Source organism: Ambystoma mexicanum, chromosome 13 (assembly GCF_040938575.1).
Source record: "Ambystoma mexicanum isolate Mex_15411 chromosome 13, UKY_AmexF1_1, whole genome shotgun sequence".
NCBI lineage: Eukaryota > Metazoa > Chordata > Amphibia > Caudata > Ambystomatidae > Ambystoma > Ambystoma mexicanum.
The window spans coordinates 484,607,778-484,632,529 of record NC_090938.1 but is presented as its reverse complement, the minus strand read 5'-3'; the positions used below and the strand labels follow the sequence as shown (position 1 = coordinate 484,632,529).

At 44.7% G+C, this 24,752-nt stretch overlaps 1 protein-coding gene across 6 annotated transcripts in view; it reads left to right on the top strand.

Annotated features, from left to right (window-relative positions):
- Window positions 1-24,752, top strand: part of TANC2 (tetratricopeptide repeat, ankyrin repeat and coiled-coil containing 2) — a 3,436,361-nt gene that overhangs the window by 2,574,241 nt on the left and 837,368 nt on the right. For all 6 annotated transcript variants that reach the window (XM_069634135.1, XM_069634134.1, XM_069634133.1 and 3 more), the window contains one exon: window positions 19,732-19,918. In XM_069634135.1, coding sequence (XP_069490236.1) covers window positions 19,732-19,918 — 187 coding nt within the window. The remainder of the gene's footprint in view (window positions 1-19,731; window positions 19,919-24,752) is intronic.

Below are 24,752 nucleotides of genomic sequence, written 5' to 3'. Positions count from 1 at the left end.
TATCCTAGGTTTTCTCAAGTGAAGGCTTGATGGGTTTTCCTTTTAGTGTGGGAATCCAAATGCTCTTTTCTGAGGCAGTTTTTTAGAAGACCCTACCTTTTCAAGACAACAGGAAGTCTATAAGCATGTGCTCAGGTTTTTACATCTCTACTCTGTCATACAGAGGCAGAGGCAATGGAAAAGTTGCACAGTGTGTCAGAGAATATTATTTTGATGATATTCATTTGAGCACATGTGCTCAGCTTCACTTTGGTCCATCACACCATTTCCGCTTCCAGATCATTTTTTAGTTTGTCCAAGTTATATAGGTATTTAGTTTGTATGTTTTAGGCTCCCCAGATATTTTATTTCCTATTTGGTCCTATTAGCAGATATTGCACAACTCCTGACGTGAGTTACGCTACGCTTGCTTCAGGTGCCTACTGGAACGTAGAAGATTGTACGTAGGAAGGACGGTGCCTTTGACTTTCAGAGGAGCCTTGCTCTTTCTGCTGTTCGGGGCCGTAACTTATTTGGTTAGGATTCATCTCTTCCTTCTCTCACTTTATTGACATGTGGTGTAGTCTCCCTTTCCAGTCTTTTCTTGGCTTCGAGGATCCTGTATGGTTTTAGATTCACCATTCTTCTAAGGTGAGTATGCATTCAGTGATAAAAGCCTGTAATAGTATGCCAGTGGGGGAGAAGGGGTTCATCAATGATATCACAAGTTAGCTGAGTATCTAAGGCCCATCAAAACCTCCCCAGGCAATAACATAATATTCAGCCAAGGGACAAAGTTTACTGTCTTTATTCTCCAATAGGCAGGGATCATGCACGAAATCACAAATCTCCAGCAATTGGAGCTTCTGAGTGGATGTCACCCGGTTTTATACCCTATGATGTCACAAACATCAACTCCATCCCAAAAAACCTAAGCTGTATGCCAATTGGGTAGCTCAAGTTTATTACCTATGGGGACTGTATACATTAGAATCTCCATTGGTCTAACATGTCAGGTGGCTTTGCCTGAGACTTCCCCAATAACTATCTATTACATTGTTGCAGGGTCGCACGAAGACCATTGGCCTGTGCAACATTCTACACCACCCCATGATCAGAGCGTCTTGATTGGCTAAAGCGGGCCTCCCAGGCTTGAGACTCTATTCTGTTTGCATCGCTCGGTGTACCTTTTCATGGTAATGGGAAGGCCTATGTGTTTCTATTGATCACCTAGCCTGAGAGAGTTCCTTTAGGTTGCAAGTTTTGGTGGGAAACCATGCATCCATCTCCTGTGTTTCACTGGGAACTGCTCCACTTCTCACCACAAGTAAATAGCTATTGTTCGACTCTGCTGGGTCACGTGTGTGAAGACCGCAAAATAAAGTCTTTTTGTCTGCAATTATGAGGATTTTATTATAGATTCTTGCAGGGGCTTACCACCTCGTGAATAAGGAACTTTCCACCTGCCTTTGTCCTTGGCTGCGCACACTGTCTAAGTAGTTCGTGCTGTAGAGCCTGCATCCTTCCCTCCATGTACTTGAGGCCTGTGGTCTCGTGTGTATTCACTACACTCATTCTATGGTTTCCCTGTGTCTTCCAGTAGCTTCTTAGAGGTTAGTCGTGCTCGAGCCCAATAGGTTCCTTATATTTTCCCATAGCTCCTTATGATTAGTTGCAATAAAGCGGCTGCAAGCTTGGTCCACGTATATTTGGCTTTCTTGCATTTCTGCATTTGGCTAAAGGAAAAGCAAAGCTTTGGCATTATGTAAATGTATCTGTCATCTATCTACAGAAGGTGTAAGCATGTTCACCGTGTATGCTTGTGTGTGTCTGCGTAATCTTCATGCAGGAATGCAAATTTGCTTCATGGCTAACACTGCTATGTCGTGTCGTCACTAGTGCCGTCATCACGGTTGGACTTTGCTGTCAGTTAACTTGGTCCATTTCTGGGACACCTGTGCCTTCGAAGCTGTCAATCGGATATGGTCTGAAAGGTCATCTGAGTGAATATCTAATTGCATATGTAGGATAGATTTGTGTACCTGATGGCTGGCCAAATAGCAAGATACATCTTTTGTTCTTCATTCTGAGGGTTGACATTCGCATATGGGGGCATGACAGCCATTCCAGGGACCCCCTCATCATTCCCTTAAATCTTTCTGGTTTACTAAAAACATCCGGGAAGAGGTCCTGAATGTTATGCTACTGGGCTAGAGGAATGACATTTGGTATTAAATTATGTTTCTCCCCTTCCTCAGTTATTAGACTGCCATCTCGACTGAAGATGACTCTACCAGATCTTCCTTCCATTTTTTTAAGATGGTAATATGGTAGGTCTGGGACTTGAGTCTTCTATCCAGTTGGGACACTCTATAATTACATGGACCAGTCTGTTCTGTTCAATGGGAAAAGAGCCGGTAACTGTTTTCAGGTCGTACAAGCCCTTTTGATTTTCCTGGGTCTTCGTTAAATGGGAATGAACTAGATCTCGAACAATCCTCATATGTTCCTTTATTCTCTGCTGTCTGGGATAAAGGTTGTGCAGCTTCCTCCCTCTCTTCCGAGGTCTCTCTAAGCATATCTAATACATACCTTGGTTTGCATCTGTTCAAATGCGAAAACACGTGGGATGCCTGGGGAGCTGTTCTTACAGCAAAGAGAGCTCAAGGGATCATTATATCCCTGTCCCTTCCATTGGTTTCCACAAGCTTTCTGAGGACCATTTTGAGGGTCGTATTAAAACGCTAAAGGAGTCAGTCTGTCTGGGGATGATCTACCGACGTGTGGAGCGTCCTAATCTGAAGATCTCCTTCCCCTCTGCCTTCAGTTTGCTCATGAAATATTTTCCTTGTTCTGTGAGGATTTCTCTAGGGAAACCTACGAGAGATAGGAAGGGAATGCAGTGTTTTAGAATGTGTTGGGTTGATCTGTTCCGCATTGGGAAAGCTTTGGGGTAGTGGGTTGCATAGTCTAGAATAACTAATATGTATTTGTTGCCGGGATGGTTTGAGAGGACCTATAATATCTACCCTTATGCAGGAGAAGGGCATATCTATAACGGGCAAGGGTTGAATGGAGGCTGGAGGGGGAAGGTGTTGGATTGGTTTCTGAAACAGTGAACAGGTCACGACAAAATATTTTATGTGGACAAATATTCCTGGCCAGTAGAATCTACGCACTAAACTGCCCTTGGGTCTTAGCTGCCCCTAAGGGTCCCAAGCTAAGGTGCGCATGTGCGATCTGCAAGAGTACCATACGATTACTTTTTGGGCCAACAATCTGGGATGGTACAACACCTTCTGTGGTTGTGTCTCTGATATACAGCAAACCTTATTTGCGAAAAAAGAAAGGATTGTCTCTCTTCCTTCTTCCTATACCTCCTTCTGGAAGGCCTTGGCTAATATGGGATAATTTCACTGAGCAAAGGCAAGATCTGGCATGGTTTCTATTTCCTCAGCCTCTGCCCGTGGGGTGGATGTTTCAGTTTTGGGTTCCTCTCTTATATCTGCTTCACCAATCCCCTTTTCACCTGTATCAGTTTGATCTTGGTCAGGGACTTCCAATAGATCAGAAAATACTACCTTTTCTAATATCCCTTGTGCAATTTTATCTCCAATCTTAATGTGGTAATACTGTTTTCCATTGTTTTGCAGGAGGATTTTAACTTCTCCCCTATAATCGGGGTCCACCCCCGCAGCTAATACATCCAACCCGTACTTCCAAGTTAGCCCTAACTTGGATGTTAACCTAATGTAGATACCCTTGGGAGCTGCAAGACTAGATCAGTAGATATGATTTGTCTTTACCCTGGTTCTATAATAATATCTTGACTACTGGGTAAGTCAAACCTGATTGACTCTGATGTGGCCACTGAAGGGTTGGAGGCCCTGTCACTAAGTTTTCGAAACTTTAGGGTTCACTGGTTTAGGTTAGACAGATCAAATCCCACCCTTAACACCATATGTAAGGGTGCAGTGGTAGGAGTCTGACACAGTGGTGGCATATGTGTTGGCAAAGACATGTATTTTATAAAAGTAAAAGAAAAGGAAAAAACTATTTTGCCCTATTTCTAAGGTGGTTGCCTGACCTAAAAAAAATACTAAGGGCTCTGTCAAAGACTTCCAGTAAAGTAAAATTTCCACTGTCCTGAGTCCAAACCTATTTCTGCCCCTCACACTGTAGAATAGCTAGTGAAAAACTGTGTGTCTCCTTGCTCCCGAATGAGGCCTCTCTCATTCTAGATACAGGTTTCAAATGTTCAATTCTTGATTAGAAAACACAATGACTCAGGCTTTAACTTAAAAGTTCTTGATCTTAAATGTTCTTCAAAACGTATACAATATACTGTCCCCAAATATCAGGGAAGAGATATCTCATCCTTTGCTCTTTTCTCCAGTTCACAAACATGGTATCAAGTCTGGTTCACTACACTATCCAGCCATACTTGACTGTAGAGCTTCTTATCGGAAAACACAATTCCCATGTATCGGGCAGGAGTCTCTTCCCCTACTCTTTCTTCAGCTCAAAAATGTAGCATCAAGTCTGGTACCCTATCATGCCAGGCTGGACTCTAGATCTTAGAATTCCAGAAAATGTCTCTTCTTTAGGCAGTGGGTCCTCAATCTCTTTTTTCACTTCTAGCACCTCTTTCTCTCTTTGGTGGGTCCCAGAATGCTTTATATTATCTTGGGATCACCCCGACTTGCTCTCGGCCCCAGCCCCTTGACTCTGTGCTTCTTCAAACTTGTGTGGGTCCTTGACCCCTATGTGTTGCTTTTGCAGGCTTTGTACAACCTTGTAAGGGTCCCAGACACTGATGAGTGTTCGGACTGGGCTTCCCTGACTTAATTTGGGTCCCAGACCCTGGTGTACTGCTTTTACGGCACCTCTGTCCCTGCTTCACCCAATGTCCAATTGAACAGGCCTGGTGTAATCTCCTGCCAGGTACTGTTCCACATAGGATATTTCATAAAGTTTGTTCTACTTTCTACAGTTCTTTCGCTACCCCTATAGGCTTCTCAGGATATTGGTACATGTCTCTTTCATTTATTTGGTCCCCTCTGTGTCCCAACAGCCGGTCCAATAGCCAGCCCAACCTTTTCCCTACCTTTGGGAAATGTTGTGGTGGTGTCCGGTCTATCCTGGGAGAAGAGCTGGGCTTCTGCACTACTTCCACATTCGGCGTCCGGTCGTTGGTGGCTCTGCACTGGTAGGCTCTTGATCGCGTTCCCGGCTGCGTGCCTTCTCCTTGCTTTGGCTTCGCCGGTCCGGTTTCTTCTTTCCCAGTCACCAGACAGGTTCCTGCTCCATGGAACCTCTAGAGACACCCATCCCTCCTCACAGTGTCTCATTCTCATTTCCTCGGGTCTCTCACCATGGAACTGGCATGTGGTTCCTCACTCCTCCAAAGCTGGCTTGACAAGGTGCAGAGTCCTTCCTTGCTTTTTATTGCTCGGGCTACCTCCAGTAGACTGTACCATGTATGTTGGTTCTGCAACAAATGTTTGCTTCCTGGCTTGATCTTCCTTGTATCTGTGATTGTATGCACCCCACCTGCGTTAAGCCTCACTCTTATTCGTCCTAGTATGATCTATATAAATGAAGTCCTCTACTCTACAGAAATACATATAGGTGTGGGGGACCACAGGGTGTTGAGTGGGATTAGAGGAAAGAGGGGGCAGAAAGGGAAGGGGTGAATACTGTATTCTCCAAAGGTGATCGTCACTGGTCCCATGAAGGGCTTCCCTCCCCATGAGATCCACCTGCCGAGTACCACTCCCATGGGGACTATCAGGTAGTGGCCTCATCTCCCTGGCTTCATGTTAAGGGGCTCCCCCCATGGGAGCAGTGACAATACCCTGGGATTTGTTACATACTGAATAGATCTAAAAGGGCTATATTTGTGTGTGTATTTTCAAATCTTTAGTATTTTCCAGTACATGCATAAAAGCATAATGCTTTCTTGCAGTAATGGAATGATACTCAATATGTGACATACATTGAATGCATTGTAGTGGCATAAAAGAGCTTTTGTTATCTACAAAGATAACCCTACCTCTTTCCTTAAAACATGTATTTGGATAATCAGTTGAAAGCCATATCGTGATCACCCTTCTTTTCCTTCCAATGTATTTAATATTTTACTGCTCAATTTTCCCATATTTGTGCACTGGACATCTTATCTGAAATAACCATCTGCTTGTAAGCTTTGGGCAGTGGCTTTAGTTGAAATGCACCAACATCTATCTAACAATATATTAAAAGCCTAGATGTATATTTGTCCGATGCAGTAGCTTCGCCTGTTGTCGCCGCTAGAGGGAACTGTTGATTTAGGATATATAGAGCTATAATATAATAGGGCTTCTGGTTACGACCCTGTTCTACCCAGGTAGGTCAATAGTCAAAAAACAAATGAACAGGGTCACGGAACCTGAAACACACACTCCTCTTATGAGTGAACACATTCTACAGGAATCATTAATTGTGCGATGATTTTAATTCATATCACACAGTGATATGTATCTTCAATAAAGGAGTATCACACGAGAACTCAATTTGTACAATACAACAATCAACCAATGGTGCTCATCCAAGGTGACTACCTTGGATAGTCATTCAAAAGGATCGTACATACCCTGACAACATAGAGAGACCACATGAGTAATAAATAATATACAGAACAGTTCACAGTGCTACGATGCACATCAATAAAACAGTGTGTGATTTTAAACACTAGGACATAAAGTCATATGGTCAACATGACTGTGTTTCGGCCTTAAAAGGCTGGGTTTGTAGCGTTCTTGTTTAGGCCTTCATCAGGACAAAGTAGTGAATGGTTGGAGTTTCCTGTTTGTTCGACTGTGGATAGAACCACAGATAGGAATTGCAGACCGGGTAGCTTCAGTCGACGGTCCAAAAGAGGATGGCAATCAGTCCAAGTTTATAGTCCAATCTTGTTAGTGAAATCCAAAACAAGTAAGTGGGTCACGGATGGCGTCTTATTGATGGTGCGATCAGGTGTGATTTTTGAACGCACCATCAGTAAGACGCCATCCGTAATTTCTGAGACTACACGGTCTGCAATTTGGGAAGAAAGTCAACACACTGCAGTCTATCAAGACGAATACAGACACTGTCCGTTCCCTGGGTACACTTCAAAAGAGATGCCATTTCTTTTGGACTGGAAAATCTCATTTTTCTAGGACGTCATACCAGCCTACCGACCAATGGATGTATGTTAATATAACGAAAACCAAAATCTCCAATTACAAAATCACAAATGCAATAAGATCGCATTTTGTAATTCAAATTTTTTTTTTGTCCTCCGCAACACATTTTGTATATGCAGGGGACACCCCCATGACCCTCGAAAAACCAAAATACCGAATTAGGGAAGCATTCAGTATTTTGTAATACGAGATTTTCATAATCCCAAAATGCGGGACTTTGGGTGATGCAGGATTTTCAATGCAGTATTTTCGTTGATTACCCCTACCAATCTCCGTCATACAAGACGTCTTCCTACCCCTTTTCAGAACCCAAAAGGAGCAAGTCCCAATCCTACCGGGGCAATCGACGCTGATGCAGCTCCTCCCAGTCTAGGGGCCAGCCCTCCAAACAACCCTGACCCCCCAAGGGCCCTGCCCCATTGGGAGGAAAACTGTTAGAATTTGTCCAGGAGTGAAAAAGATCACCACCGACGAATGGCTGCTATCCCTAGTCCAGCAGGGCCATAAGCTGGAATTCATCACACAGCCCCCAGCCATCCCTTCAGTACAAAAAGCAGAACAACTCCATCTGCTCCAAAAGGAGGTCCGGGCGCTGCTGTCCAAAGGAGACATGGAGAGAGTCCCACCGGCGCAGTGAGAAAGAGAGTCTATTCCAAATACTTCCTGGTAAGAAAAAAGACTGGGGGTTGGAGACCAATTTTAGATCTGCGGGTATTTAACGGCACAAACATTCTCCATGGTTACATTGCAGCAAGCCTTATCTCAGCTACAGAAAAGACTACCTGGCATCTTTAGTCTTGGAGGATGCCAACTTTCACATTCCTGTTCACCACTCACACCGCTGTCACATGCTTTGTATGGTGGCAGGCCACCATTACCAGTTCAAGGCGCTGCCCTTTGGTCTGCCCCACAAGTATTTACCAAGTGCCTAGCTCCAGTGGTGGAACATATGCGCCGAACAGGCACTCATGTCTACCCTTCTTTTAATGGATTGCTGGCTGGTGAGGGTGGCATCTTACAACAAGGTGGCAGCAGACACATCTCTCACCATCCGCTGTCTGCAATCCCTAGACTTCTCGATAAACTTTCCAAAGTCTTCTCTCATACCAGCTCACCAAGCTCTATACCTGGGTGCACAGCTCAACACCTTCGCTTGCATAGCAATCCCTTCTCCCAAAAGAGTCCAAACCCTCAACTCTGTATCCCAGAGAGTCTCTGTCTGTAGCTACATATCCCTGTTGAGCATGATGTTCTTGTGCATCCCTTTGCTAAATCATTGCAGGTTACACATGCAACCCCTGCAGTAGTTTCTAGATGCTCGGTGGATACAGGTCTCGGGATCCTGGGAAGACAAGATCACGTTGACCCAACAATTCAAGGAAAACCTACACTGATGTTCAGCCTGGGCCTATCTAGTCCAGGGCGCCTCTTTATGCCAACCCCACCACCAAATCACTGTCACTACAGATGCTTCTCTGGAAGGCTGATTGGAACATTCAGAGAACCTTCATGCCAGAGCTCTCTGGACTCAGGTGGAAAAGATGCTCGACATCAATCTTCTGGATCTATGAGCTTTTTTTCTGGCACTCAAGTATTTCCTCCCACGGGTCTCCGGACAGGTGGTACAGATTTTCACAGACAACACCACCACGTTGTTCTACATACTCATAGGCATGCACAAGATCCCCCTCCCTATCAACGGAGGCACAGACCCTGTGGCAGTGAATGTTGCAACATCACATGTTTCTGGTTCCATTTCACCTCCCGGGAATACAGAATACAATGGCAGATTTCCTCAGCAGGGGAACTCTGTTCCTGACACAAGTGGGAACTCCACAACAAACAACTTCACCAGATTTTCCCGATCTGGGGAGCTTTGGAAATAGACCTCTTTACCACTGATGACAACAAAAAGTTCAAATTGTTCGCAAATAGGTTCCCGCATCCAAACACCCTGGGAGATGAATTCACGTTACCATGGGAGGTGAAGTTCCTTAATGCATTCCCCCCATTCTGCTAGTGGCGTGGGTGATAGGTGTCTTCAGACAATATGAATGCAGACTGATCTTAGTGGGCCCTGCATGGCCGAACATTTCTGGTACTCTGACCTCCTCGCCCTCTCCTGAACATCTCCGGGGAGACACTATCTGCACCACTACCTGCTTTCCAGGAACTGAGGGGAGGTTCTCCACTACAATCCAGCCTTCTAAATCTGATAGCCTGACTCCTGTGTTTCTAGAATATGGCTCCATACCTATGCCTCAAGAGTGTCGAGAGGTTATTGCTCGAGCCCATGCTACGGCTACATTAGCCTGTAATAAGAGCCAATGGACACGTTTTCAGATTTTGTATGGATGGCATGACTTTAAATCCCTCACCATTCCACCAGGCGAGGTCCTGACATCCCTTTTGTCTCTAGTGCAAGCCGGCTTGGCGCACTCCTCCATTAAAGTGCGTTTAGCAGTGATTTCACAGTATACCTGTTCGCAGGCCACACCTTCCCTGTGGTCTCACAGCTTGGTGAAATAATTCCTAAAGGGCCTGTTTTGTTACTTTTCACCATTCAGGTGACCAGCCAACTCCAGCCTGGGAACTCAATGTGGTCCAGTCTAGACTTATGAGACCTCCTTTGGGCCCATTCACAAGGCACCGGTCAAATTCCTCTCATGGAAAACAGCTTTCCTGGTGGCCATCACATCGGTATGTGATTTTCCAAAGAGCAGTGAATAATCCCTCAACCAGAGGCGATCAGCGGTGCAGAGTGACCAGGGAAATACAGGGTAGATATAGAAGACAGAAGGATAGATGGAAAAACGTACTGTCCCTGCCTGGTCCCTAACGGTAAACTTTCCTTAGATAGCGCTGGTGTGACGCTTACAAAAATAGGGACAGGAGAAGGTGGCAAAGAGAAATCATTTTTGAAAAATAGTAACAATTTAAGAATTATTATACTCCTGTATGTCCCAAGTCACTGATATCCTACTGGTTAAGTATGGGCGAAAGAAGTGTTAAAAAGAGTTAAACAACTAGGGCTAAAGGACAAGGAAAAGGGGTCGACCTTCTACTTTGGGTCCAAATTACATTAATATCCTGTAGACTGGTCGAACCATCCTAGGGTAGCTCTGATTTAAGAACTAAAAGCTCAAAAAATCCTGCACATTTGCATCAGAGACAGAAGTCCCTGTCTGAGGCTACCAAAACAATCCAGTTCTTTTACATGATGTATTGTTCGACCAGTCTACGGGATATTAAAGTAATTTGGACCCAAAGTAGAAAGTCGACCCCTTTTCTGTTAGGGCTTCACACTGTTATTATCAGTGCCCCCCCTTAACTACCTTTCTAACGGCGACAGCCGTGGGCCTTAAGGGTTGATTTAGTCCCCTGAATCCACACTTCCGGGAGATTTCCCTGAAGTATTTTACAGTGATTTGTTTTTGAGACATCCATAGTCACACACCGAGATAGAAACAAATTGATGCACACTGACCCTGTGTTATCACAACCTCTGACCAAAAACAGAATACGGTTCTGCCCTGAAAAATGGCAGATGTAAGTAAAGATATGATGACAGAATCAAACTTTCTTGCATATGCAGAAGATTTAGTCGAGACTATTCTGGCGGCACCATCACTAATAGGAGGGGTTCCAGTAGCCGAAGTCGTGAGTAATAATGACGATTGGGACGAATTAGAAGCACTTAGAAAAAAACATATAAGAACAGAATTACATGGCCTCCTCATGACTGACTATTTGCGAGCACAAGCGGCACCAGATGGCTTGATTATCCGTATAGAACATAGGATATTTCATGACCAAATCCAGTTCTGCAAAGACTGGAGCTGTATAGCCAACAAATGTACCAGGGACTGGTTGATTCTAATAATCAAAACAGTGTTCCTGAAACTAATGGCAGAGATAGAACTCAAAATGGATCACTTAAAATCCACGGCTATTTTGGATACCTTCAAGACAAAACTAGAAAATCTGGATGCTGCCCTTAAAGAATTTAAGGAAGTTAACCTTACAAAGAAAATACAAAAATTGAAAAAAGACATTGCATCATTCACTCATGAACGCACCTATCCTTACGTCCTGGACAGTTACTAAGACGATACACCTCAAAACCAACAACAGTCATCTAACCAAACACGCAAATGGTGCCAACCAAGGAAGAACCAGAAACCCAATACACCGTGTAAAAGAACCAGATTGTTTTGGTAGCCTCAGACAGGGACTTCTGTCTCTGATGCAAATGCTAACCTTTCTTATTGAATGTGTGACAAACGGATAGGTCTATATTCCATTGAACTGTAGAGACACATTAACTTATACTGTAGTCTCTGAGCACTTGAGCCTGTGGCAGTGATTGGGGAGTTACTATGGATTTTTATTTCTGTTTGTCCATAGGTTCTCCTCTTGAACTTTCCTGCAATGGCGATGAGAAGCAGGGTAAAGTGTACACCCTGTGGCAGAAACTGGTGACTGAATGTTGAGAATCACCATTAACCTTCTTTTTTAAGAAGACTGTCCTGATGAAAGTGGTTTCACTAAAATATACACCACTGAAACCGGTAGACAGTGGTTGTTACATGGTGGAGGCCAAAACCATTTCTACCTAGACCATGAACAACCTTGTACATGTTTTTTATCTGTCCCACACTCTGTCTAATACATACTACTTCTTGGACGGTTGTTGTGGGCTGTTTGTCTTCGTCTTGTAAAAGCTCACCCCAAATAGGGAACACCTGATATAGCACTGTATTGGCAAACTGCAGGATTATTTGAGCTTTTAGTTCTTAAATCAGAGCTACCCTAGGATGGTTCGACCAGTCTACATGAAGTCATTTGGACCCAAAGTAGATGGTCGACCCCTTTTCCTTGTCCTTTAGCCCTAGGTGTTTAACTCTTTTTAACACTTCTTTCGCCCATACTTAACCAGGAGGATATCAGTGACTTGGGACATACAGGAGTATAACAATTCATAAATTGTTACTATTTTTCAAAAATGGTTTCTCTTTGCCATCTTCTCCTGTCCCTATTTTTGTAAGCGTCACACCAGCGCTATCTAAGGAATGTTTCCTGTTAGGGACCAGGCAGAGACAGTAGGTTTTTCCATCTATCCTTCTGTCTTCTATATCTACCCTGTTTTTCCCTGGTCACTGTGCACCGCTGATCACCTCTGGTTGAGGGATTATTCACTGCTCCTTGGAAAACCACATACAGTTGCGTGTTTCCCTCTGTTGTGTTAAAACACTAGCCTGTCAGGGCTTCATCCTGTACACTGTTATTATCAGTGCCCCCCCCCCTTGTAATAACGGCCATCACATCGGCCCAAAGAGTGGGTGAAATGCAAGCATTTTCAAGCAAGCCACCCTACTTAACGTTCCACAAATCTAAAGTGGTCATGCACACTAACCCCTCATGTATGCCTCAGGCTCTTTCCACGTTTCACCTTAATTAACCCGTGGTGTTGCCTGTGCTCTTTGGATACCCAAAATCCCCTGCAGAGCATTTTCTGCACTCTTTGGACGGGGTGCACGGCATGAAATACTACATCTCTCGCACCCAGTCCTTACGGAAAACCACACAACTCTTTGTGACATTTGGCCCCTCAGGGGTAGGGAAGGCACTTTCAAACCCTTCCATTGCCAGGTGTATTTCATCACATCATTAATTCCCTTCTGTCACCAGCAGGCCAGCAGACCTCTCCCTGGTAGACCCAGGGCGTATTCCACAAGAGCAGTGGCCGAGACAACCGCTTTCCTGCCTGGTGTTCCTCTGCTTGACATCTGCAGGGCTGCAACCGGTGATTGGTGCTGACGTTTACAAGGTTTTACTGCATCGACAGAGACTCTGCTGCAGAGTCCAGAGTTGGTCCTACTTAACCAGTTTGCATATGGTTAGTGTCTCCTATGGTGTTTGCTACAAGTAACTTTCCTCCACCTGTTATGATTATGTTTAACTGCTTTCTAATATGTTCACAGCGTGTGAATCTATGAAAAATCCAATGCTGCAGAAGGAATAAGTGATTTACCTGTAACTCCTGGTCTCCAGCATTGGTATCTATCATAGATTCACATGCGACTCTCTCGACTACCCCGCTTGGCTCTTTTGGCTCATACTGCCACTTCGCGTGCGCTTTGCCAAAATCTGAAGATTGTCTCCAGGGGTGGAGCTAACAGAGCCTTTCCAATTGGCTTGGGCAATATAACCCAATGGATGAGGCCAGATCACTAAAGTGACTGAAATTTCAGTTTAAGTTGAAACTGCTCTGTTACTGAGGATTCCCAGCCTGATGACAGGAAATATTCACAGCATGTGAATCTGTGAAAGATACCAATGCTGAAGAACAGGAGTTATAGTTAAGTAACTTATTCCTTTTCTTTTGAGGTGAGGAAAGGACTAGGTTCGAGTAGGATTCTGGACCGACCGAGGACTTAATTGGGTTAGACATCCTGATGACTACTATCAGTCATAGAATAAGACTTGAATTTATAGGTCTTAAGAGAGCAGTCCTTTTTTATTTTATTTTTGTACTTTGTAGATAATGAAAGATCTAAAAATCATGCCTCTTTGTCCATCTCCTGATTCTGGCCTATCACACTGTGAACTCTACCCGGAACCATTTTCTCCAACTGTTTACCCTCTTCTCAATATTTCCGTACTCTGGTTTAAGACGAGTAATTTCACACTGCTACCAATGACTCCAATCCTCAGTAGTGTCCCTAAGGACATCTCCTTACAATGATCTTAACTGAAGGGCATCAAACACCAAGACGTCGCCCAAGGGGCACCCCTTCTGAGTTTGTGCTGCAGCCACACTGTTTGGATGCTCCAAGCCTCTCATTGAGGCCTCTACTAACCACTCCCTATATTTACATTCTGGAGTGCCAAGTTCAAACACATCATTTACCTACAAACTAAGCCACTCACAATTGGCAATGGAATACTCCTTCCATTAGACGCTACACCTCTCCAACCAAATTGTTCTTCTTAGTCCCAGCAAGTGCATCCTAGCACCGGGGGCACTCAAACTTTCATCTCGACACAAATGCCATATTTCCTTGACACAAACCACCTAGAAACACAAAAGGAGCCAGAAGTACAAGAGCAGATGGAGCAAATGTTGCCATTGCGAGTTAGATAATCCCTATTAGCTTTGGCCTTTTCCTGCCACCAAGCTTAGTCTTCCTTTCAGGTGGACACCCGTACGTTGACAACAATTGTTTCCCACAGAACATTGTATCAAAATGTTTTTCATTGCAAAATTCAGTTGGTAAATGCCACTCGAGGGGGTTGTTGGGTTCCTCTCTGTATCATTTTGTTTGGATATTAAATGTTAAACTAGTTTTGTCTCACAGCTCCTTTGTAGTTGTGTTATCCAGTGTTTTTAAACTGGTAACGTGAAGGGCACATTTGCTAAGTGTGGGCTAGTTCAGCTAGTAGAGAGAGTGTATTTTTATTTTTGTATTTTATTTGAACTTCTATAGCGCTTTACGCAAAAGCGATTAACATATTAAAATGTTACATAAAGTGGAAATGAACATTTTTTTTTTAGTAAACAATTTAGGAGGCACAAAGATGGTCTTTCAGGCGAGCACGAAAGAGAGAATTGGAGGGAAGAGAATGAAGGTACAGCGCTAGCGAATTCCAATGTAGCCGAGCCTGAAGAGCAAAAGAGCAAAATAAGGACAGAGCACGTAGAGGACGAGGGACAGTTAGAAGGAAATGCGACTGTGAATGGAGGGAATGAATAGGTGAATAGAAGGACACAAGACAACAGATAGGGCGTGGAAAGATTATGAAAAGACTTGAAGACTCAGCAGAGAAACCTGAACTAAAGAAGAGAGTAAAAGGGAAGCCAACGTAGAGAATAGAAGGCAGGGGAAATGGTCACCAGGAAACAGAATAAAAGATGGATAGAAGAGTTGTATATTGATCTAAGAGGACTTAAGCAGGAGACAGGGAAACCAAAAAGGAGACGAGCAGTAGAAAAAATATGAGAAGATTAGAAACGATATTAAAGAGAGCATGGAAAGAGAAAAGGTCTAGCTTTACATTGTAGAGGTGTGCTCTGAGTGAGTAGCAATCTGCCTGTTTGAACGGCTTGTGCAGCTTCCATACTTAGAGAGCACCCGTAAAGAGCTCTAATTTGCTAAGTAAAACTTGCAGTCTGTTAAAACCTTAAACAGACATTTTGTTACCTACAGTAGGTGAATTTGTAAAGTGAAGGGTTGTAAACATAATCCTTGAATTGGCCCGAGCGAATATGCTTACAAAATCATGCATTTTGCTGCATAGATTGAAAATAAATGGGTAACGATATGTACAGTCTATTCTGCAGGGCCACACTCCAATTTATGCCAGGTCACCAACAGTACACGGGAACATTCTGCAACACGTGTTGATGCTGGTTATCCCCAAAGAGAAAACATGAGGCCTGTCTCGATGATATATGTCATAGGCCTTGGCTAGATCCAGTTCTGCATCACTTCATTTTCAGTGCCCACAAACTGTGCTTTTGCCCATAACACACTGACACTCAAACACGCATGCTAACAAACAATTTTTTAAAAAAACTTACCTCTTTTCTTTTTTATGACCTTTTAAGCCCAGAATGATACATTTTTTCATACCTGACCTGGGAAAACGTGGGATCTGTTTAAACAGTCCTATTGGTCTTATAGATTCAAGGCTTTTACACCCCAAGTCTAGCCTTTGTGATCAACACATATGCTTTTAGTTGCTGTTTGACAAAGGTATGCAACGGCTGATTATGCTTAACATCAAACAATCAGCCATAACACTTAGAGAGTTGAGACTTTTTTTTATAGGAAAGGGTCACACCTACATTATTTTCCATATCTGCTGCAACCATTTGTGAAACTGCTGCCCCTTAGAGATGCATTTCTGGAAACAAAGACAAGTGTGAAATAGGATTTGCTACCATGGGGCAGCAGCTGGGACCCTTACTGTCACCCACAGGGCCCTTTTGACTGCTGTTACACAGACAGCAACTGGAGAAAACTGCTGGACTGCTCCAAATGATCCTGAATATGTCCACTGTGAAGCCTCTGTGGGGGCAAGCTGCCCCTTTGCCCACCCCTCCCCTTCTTGACCAGCATTGAAAGCACACAAACTCGCTTAAACATGATGATAAAGCTAGAGGTCAGTAAAATGATCCTTGCATGATTGGTGTGCCTGATGTTCGAGTGCACCTTTCATGGGAGTGAAAGGGCATGCAAGAAAGTAACATAGGTGTATTGAGTACTGGTGAAACAAAAGTATCAGCTATCGAATGACGAGTGGGGATTGTTTGTGCATAAAGTGAAGGTGGGGGTGCCCTGAGAGCAGGGTGAGAGGAGCGGGAGATTTTGCACCACCAAAGAGTGTGGCAGTCAGAGACACAGTAGAGAAAGAAGAAAAGATGGGAGCATGGGGTGGATTCGGGCTTTGAAGTTGCTGGTGGAGCAATTCTCCATATGTCATATGTGTGACCCCATGAAAAAAGAAAGGAAACGATTTTCCTTCAGGTATACAGGTTTTATCTGGTTTTGTCGCCCTGAACCTTAGGACCTGTTTCTGTTTTAAAATGCTATAAAAGGCTTGATGTGGGTGATGTGGGTGTACTCTCACCCTGCAGAATAAGATCTTTGTATTGTGACAGGGCCAGGGACCTGGGCCTTTCAAAGGAACATGGCAACCCCTTTCAACATGGTGATGAAGCTTACCTGGATGTTTTCCAGTGCCAGACCTGCCCCAGAGGTGGTTGAGGAAGTTGGGATGGACCTAGTCTCTTTCCCCTCCACATGCGCCTGGCTACAATTGCAGAGTACCACTTTTGATCATCCCATAACTGCTGTACAACATGCTCGCCAGTGTTTTCTCTATTTCCTTTCAGGACTGCCGAAACCAGAATTCCTTTCGGTGGAGGACGGAACAGCCAGCCAATCAGCGAGAGATGCAATGGCAAACATCAAGCTGGAGGAATGTTGCTCGCTGCAGACCAGCATTCGGACCACTCTTCTGACCCATAATATGAACTCTGAAATGTTCTTTGGCTGTTTCGAGGTGCTGTTGAAAGAAACTGGTTAACCGATGCTCGGTAAAAGGGCAGGGCTTAAATGGTGCTTTATGGTTTTCCATTTCTGTAACTCTGCCCTGGGGAAGAGCAAGGAAGACAATGGCCCAGGAAACCAACTGAACATGAGGGGCAATGGAAGGGGAAAGAAGATGATAGAAATGAACAGGAACAACGAGGAAGTGTGAGTTGTTCAGGTGAGATCAAGGGAGGAGAAGGTGGAGCAGGAGACCTGGCAGAGGAAGGATTATGTAGCAGAGCATGGAAGAGACTGGCACAGCACATCTACAAAGTTAGGTATTGGTTTGTGAGAGAAAATGGAACTTGGATTTGAGGGTGCATGTATGATAAGTAAGGTAAGTGAGTGAGATTTAGTTGGAGTGTAATAGAGCAGGTATGGCTGAATGAGAAAGGTGTTTGAGGGAGAGAGCAGGATGACTGAGGTGAGTGGAGTGGAGTGCAATGTAGAGTGTGTAGTAGTGGGAGCAGAGTAGTGTAGAGAGGAGTAAAGAGTTGGACAGTGAAGAGGCAGAATAGCAGGAGATGTGCGCGTAAGGATAGAGCGAGGAAGAGAAAGAGGAGAGTGGGCGAAGATTAAGGGAGCAAAGTAGAAGGAAGGGAAAATAAAGAGAAAACATCAGGATGTGGAATATGAGAGCGAGAAGAAAGATTGAATCAGACCTGGGTGGTTGAAAGAAGCCCTTCTGATATCATTATTCTTGTGACACCCCAAGTTAGGATCCACCTAGAAGACCCCGGAAGGAGTAAGAAAGATAATGTGGTTGCCTTGGGCCCACACCTCTAGCCAGCCAGATTGTAGATAGTAGGTCTTACTGATCTCTAATGGCCGCTTTAGGATTTTAGGAAAGTCAGGGCTTGGGTGGAGGTATACCCGGAGAAGATGAGAAAGAGGGGAACCCCTCTCAGTTGGACGTATTAAAATCCATTAATAAAAATCCTTGAACCGTCTTTGAGAGTTGCATTCTTGAGGACATGTGTGACAGTGGGAACACAGAATCCTATTATGACAACTAGTGCACAAGAGCACAACTAGTTTCATGGTGATCTTTGGGTTCCAGCAGTAGGATGATTATGTGCACACACTGTAGATGTGATTGATTGGTACACTGCAATATATAAAAACATAATTAGCGCTCAATCTGCAAATATGATGATGTGGCATGCTATCTTATAAGAATCGAATTGTGCTTTGTATAGCTCACTGCTGCCATTGTAATGGGTTCGTAGTGCTGTAGCCTTGTAAAAAAAAAGTGTATGTGCTGCACAGGCTGGGTTGTCTGATTAAAAGGAGGAAAGTGTCTTGCATGGCGACACCAATGCCTTGGATGCGGATTGCAGGGGTCGGTGGAGCGCTCCTAAAAAAGCACGCATGAGTTAGGTCACAATATAGTTCAAGCTCTGGGTGTGGAGACCCGTAGTTTGAAGCATGTTCAGTTGCTGAACACGCCGTGTGCTCCGGATTAATTGTTTCACCCTGAGCCGTTTAATCAGCTGTTATTTGACATCTGCCGCATGGTGCCTTGCAGGGCCATGCTGTTATGTTTATATTGGTCTCCCCAGGGAGGCAGCTTTTAGACAGTTTGAAGCTCTTTCCTTTCCAGTTGGAATGGACATAACAAAATTGGAAAGGATGGGAAATGTTCGTTTTCTTGTAAACATTTTTGTAAAATTGAATCAAGTAAATAAAAATAAATTAAAAAAAGAAGCTCTTTCCTTGCTGACCTCTTCCACAGAGTTGTGTTTGTATGTAATTGTTTCCCAGGCTCTCGTCTCCCCCATCCACGCCTTTTCGCTCCCCGCCGCCTCTCCAATTCCTCTGCGTTTATCACACTCTTTGCTGAGCTTGGAATCAAGGGTCAGTCTGATTGCACTGCCCACCCCCTGCCTTCTTGCCTCTACGTCCTGTACATGCCCCTTGTTTTCTGGGAGTGTTCACATCGTATAGTGCGGAGTGGGTGGGGGAGGGCGCAAGCCCAGCAGCTGGCTTTGTGAATGGATGGAAGTTGCTTGGAGGATCCTTTCCTTCTGTGGCTAGGATTTCCTGTGCACATTGTATCCTGCCAGAGGCAGCCGCACAAAGTGAGGTCATGCACTTGGCTGGACCGTGCTAGGTTCTGCCATTTCCGAGACCATGGTGTAACGGGACCTCGTTAGACCACGGTGCAGCCAAGTGGTAGGCCGTAAACGCATTTCCGCTTGAAGAATATGTGCACTTGGGTTTGAACTGCCCCCACACACGTGGAATAGACAGAAAGCTGGACAGGATAATCGTTTTCTGCGATAGAAAAAGCAGCCACAGTGTATTAGGAAGGGCTTATATAACATTATCAGTGTCTTTTTATCCTTGGAGGTGAACGACGAAGCGCCATCTGATGTTTTTTTTCCGGTGACTAACATCTTCTTGTTTGCTGTTGTTTTCAGACCTCTGCAGTAACACAACGGGTAAGTCCCTGCTCCACCTTGACCAGCAGCACAGCCTCTCCGCCAGCCAACAGCCCCTGCTCCACCCTCCCTCCGGTCAGTTCAAGTGCTACAGCCAAGGACTGCAGCTATGGAGCAGTTACCAGCCCTACCTCCACCCTGGAGAGCCGGGATAGCGGAATCATAGGTGAGTCGTTCATTTTGGATATCAGTTATTTTCTTATGTGTTTAAAATTGCGTCAACATAATGCCCTTCTTTTCCTTTAGGGTTCTCCAGAAACCCACAGTCATGTTACAATTAAAATATGTATGTCTAGGACTACTAGTATTCAGTTCCTTGATGCTGGCCCTGGCTGCCCCTGGACTATGGGGCAGAGGGCAAACAATTGACTGGTTGAATCGTTACACCTAAATGTTGGATCTCAGTGCTGTGTTGAATGCCTGTTGGATCATAGTTGTTGGCTGCTTCTTTCAGAAGAAGCTGTAGTTTGCTTGGAATGTGGGACTGCGGGATAGAGTGTGGATACAGGTAGAACGTACCATTGTACATTTGTACATGTAGGGACCACCAGATAAGAGGCGTGTCTGCTTGTTTTACGCCCTAAAATTAGGCAAATATTTCCAACAGCCAAATTAACATAGTTACAGATAGGCAGGTGCCTTCCCTTTTTGTTACCTTTGCTTATAAATGGCTGTGTTCAGATCAGATGTATCTGCATGGCTTGCTGTATTGTATGGACCTATTGTGAATGCTAAAAAGAATAAACTTACATTTTCTTTACTGAACACAAAGATAGTAGGCTTTATTGCAAAACAACCATGTATTCAAAATTAAAATGTTTTTAGTTCCTTAGAAATATCCAGATGACAGTGGAACTGTTTTATTTTTACTCTGAGAAACATGTTTTATTCCAAGCTTTCAAAAGTGTGGAGTAAAATACACCAACCCCAAAATCATATCTGGATCCCTGTGGACCTCTCTCCAGGTTAAATCAATATGTGTTTTATTTGCTGATTGTGGACAGTCTGCCATGGTCTCTTATTGTTGATAGGGTGTCTTGTGGCCCCTGTCACTTTTGATATTCTGCACACGCCTTGTAGTGGGTTGAACTTGCCTAGCTACTCCACTGAAAGAGTGGGTTTAGCAGTTATATCTGTTTGCATATGCCCGGCAGTCTGATTTCTCACATGTTGCACTTTCTGGAGGGCAGACTTAATGGTAGAGGCCAGCCAAGAAGGCTGTACTGTTCAGGGTCAGAGTTGATGGGGTTCTTTGGAAGGGGCAGATGGAAGCAAGTGTGTTCATGGTCATTGTGCATAATGGGAAGCCAGTGATAATAAGGTTTGTGGCTTGGAGATTCTCCAGCCAAAGGAATTTCAAGACACAGGATTTTCCATTGAAAGAAGGATGTTGTTAAAGTGAAAGGTTTAAGCTGGGAGGCACACTCCCAACAGTGACAGAGCCAGGGGGCGGACTGAATTGGTGGCAGCCCTCCCCCTGATGCCTAGTGCACCCCACAGCCTCCCGCCGGTGCCCTACAAACCACTCCCCCTCACCGGAACCAAAACCTGCCTCTACCACTGACTGCCAAGTCACTCTGTTTTATGTTTCTGCTAGAGCAAACACCAGCCTGGCATTTCTGGAAAACATTGCAAAGATTGCTGTGGCCACCCAATGCCTTACTTTATGTGAAGACATATCACTTTTACTTTCAAGCAGAGAACTTCAGTCAGGTTGTCAAGGACTTTTCTCTGGTGGGCTCATTAGACAAGCACTAGGACAGAGTATACACACTGCTGAGGCACAGACTGGCCTCTCCACCAATCTTGAGATTTTCTCTACGGCCAGTGTCTTTTTAAGGGTTTTGGGGCTCAGGTCGAATCAATTGCATGTTAGGCTTGTAGCTGAAATATGGCTGAATCTACCCTAGCCTGGCCTGGCCTGTCTTGAAGGCACAATTTCCCTATAGACTAGTCCTCCACTAACGCACTGATAGGTTTGGTGTTTTTTCTCTGTGATCGTGCTCCCATACCAGAGTGGGTGAGGAGCACTAAGGAAGGGGCAGGGCATCTACAATGTAGCATCCCTAGTATTCCTTGCCTGATGACTGCTTTGCTATTGGATGCCCTTTGGTACACAATAACCCGGAATACGGACAATGGACGTAGTGCAGGTTTCCTAGTGCTGTTTAGCTCCCGTTTGTAGCCTAGAAGTGCCTGGTTAACTTCACTCCAACAGCTACCAGGGACTGCTTTTGACTCACCAGGCTAGCTAATTCCAAACAAACAAACCCATTTGTATTTAACTCTGTACATTTGCGGAAATCTCCAAATAAACATTAGGCCATTTCTATTCGATATTTAATGCATAAGGACTCATAAATAATGGGCAAAATGAGATGTTTGCATCTTTTTGGAAGTTAGATTTGGTGAAAGCTTCGTACCAACTCCTTGTTCCCTAGTGGTAGATAGTGGTCACTGGTAATGCTGGATACCCAGGAACTGCTCTTGGCTCTTGCTTACCAAATCTTCATTTCGGTCCCTGCAGTGTGTTGAGAATGTTGGGCCATAATGTGAAACAGGCACACAGGCACCCTTTGCTGCTTGTGTCGCATGTTTCGTTCTCATGGGTACCTTTTTTAATATACAAGAATCCCCAGGTCCAGTGTCTGATACTTGTCCCATCCACCTTAGTGTATGACCCATGTTCCTCATGGTACAGGACACCTCAAAGCTATTTGGGACATTTGTTTTGCTAGCTAATGCGTCAGAGTTGTTTGGGTTGTAGAAGGTGCCATCAGCAGGATTAGTCGATGACCTTTCCAGCAGTACCGGTTGCAGACTAGATTGCAGGCAACTTCACGTAGGGAGTGGGTGGAGGCGGGTCTAGAAGAGGATAGATGCACAGCCTACTTTAAGGGGGATCAGGGGATGCAATATTCTTTTGGGCCAAGAGCTAAAGTCGAAAAATCCATGTCATTCACGTGCCCTGCGTTAGTGTTGCCTAATCTGCAGTAAGGAAGCAGCTTTCTACCGTCTGATAAAACGTCCTCCATGCAAGCGCCACTTAAGCGGTGAAAGCAAATAATCTCACATTGACAAATAATAACACTGCATGAATTAATGAATCCAAATTTTTCATTAAGTATTGGGCAGTGTTGAAAAAGGAACTGATGATATCTGGTGGGCACATCGAAATACCAGTGGGTTATTGAATTCTCCTATTGTGCGATAAAGATTAGTTCATCACAGAGAAATAACTCATTTTTTTCATTTTCTTTACACAGAATCGTTGGAAGAAAATATTGTGCTTGTGCATATGTTTTGCAAGAAAGTGCTGTTTTAATTTGCCAAAGTTCCCACAAGCCGCCTCTCTGTAGCACACACATACATGAACATAACAGCGAAGTTTAGAAAAATGTAGCAACAGACAATGGCATTAGGATATGCTCCAAGGTCAGGTTACTTCAAGGGCCAGATCTATGGAGCGTGTCAAAGAGGCTGTTGGTCGTATGTTGTCATTCAACATTAAAACACCCAGTAAAGATGCGCCCTGCCTGTGAGCATCTTTACCTGAACGGCTGTAGGTAGTATTTCGAGAAATTTAAAGTCACCTCACCACAAATAACAGTGCACTTCTATCACATTTACCGAAATGGGTATCTTTTGAGGTATTACTTTATTTTGGCTTATGAAAGATTGGCTGATTTCTATGGTGACAAACCTTCCATCAATCCACTGCTGAAATCCTATCTGAGCAGATGACTGTATATCCACAAGAGCTCTATTGGTGTGTGATAGGTGATTCTTTCATTCTTACGCACTGTTGTCCTTTAAGCATTTGCCAGATAGGGACTCGAGGGATAATAGTCCCAATGTGCAAAAACGTGTTTGCGGTTGGTACCTTGAACTTTGGTGTGAGGTGAGAGAAACAACCATACTCATACGTCCCGTCCCCATTCCTCCATCCTTGTGGGCATCCCCCAACATGGGGACGATGCCGGAAACTTTGGCCGCAAGAAATTGAACTGCCCCTTTACATTTTGTATAGCGAGCGGGGGCTCGGGCGTTGCTCCCATGTTCCCATCTACCAACCGCATTGTAAGTTTCTGTGCTTCCTGATTATGTTGTGCCACTTTCAGTACAAGGCGCTGCCCTTAGGCCTGAACTCTGCTCCTTGTGTCTTCACAAAGTTGATAAATGCAGTGGCAGGCCTTCTCCACTTGGAGGGCCGTCATCTGTACCCTTATTTGGGCGACTAGCTGGTGAGGGCAGGGTCACCCAAAGGGGTGGTTTACTCCTGCCAGAGATTAGCGGATATCCTTCATCAGCTGGGGTTCGCCCACAACCAGAGAAAGTCACAGTTGTGCCCATCTCAGGAACTGGTCTTCCCAGGGGTGCGTTGGAACACTACTGTTCTATGCCCAAGAGGCTTCTGTACCTCCACAGGGTGGCGGGGCACTTTCTGGCCAGCACGACCACGTCAGCATGGTGGATCCAGCACATTCTAGGCCTGATGGCCTCCTGCATGCTCACTGTACAGCACGCTCACCTCAAGATGAGGCAGCTCCAGCTCCACGTGACGACTAATTGGGCTCAGGAGATAGGGTCTTAGTTGGACAGAATCATAATATTATCGTTCCTAATGCCCGATCTTCTCTGGTGGCTGATGGATGGCAACATTTCTGTGGGACCCCCATTCACAAGACAGGAGTCCTCCTGCATATCAATCTGCACGAGTTCAGGGCAGTGGGGCTGGCCCGTAAGGCGTTTTTGCCCCTCATCAGGGGCAAGTCAGTTCTGGTCAGGATGGAAAATTATACTACAACATTTTACCTGAAAAAGCAGGGGGGGACCTGTTCATGGAGGCAGTATCGATCTGGGAATGAGCCCTGACAGAGGGAGGTTGGATTTCAGCAGTCCACCTCCCGGGGTACAGCAATGCAGAAGCAGACCAGCAGAGCCACCTGGGGTTTAAAACCTATGAGTGGGAGTTGCACGCCGACTCCTTGTTGCCCCTG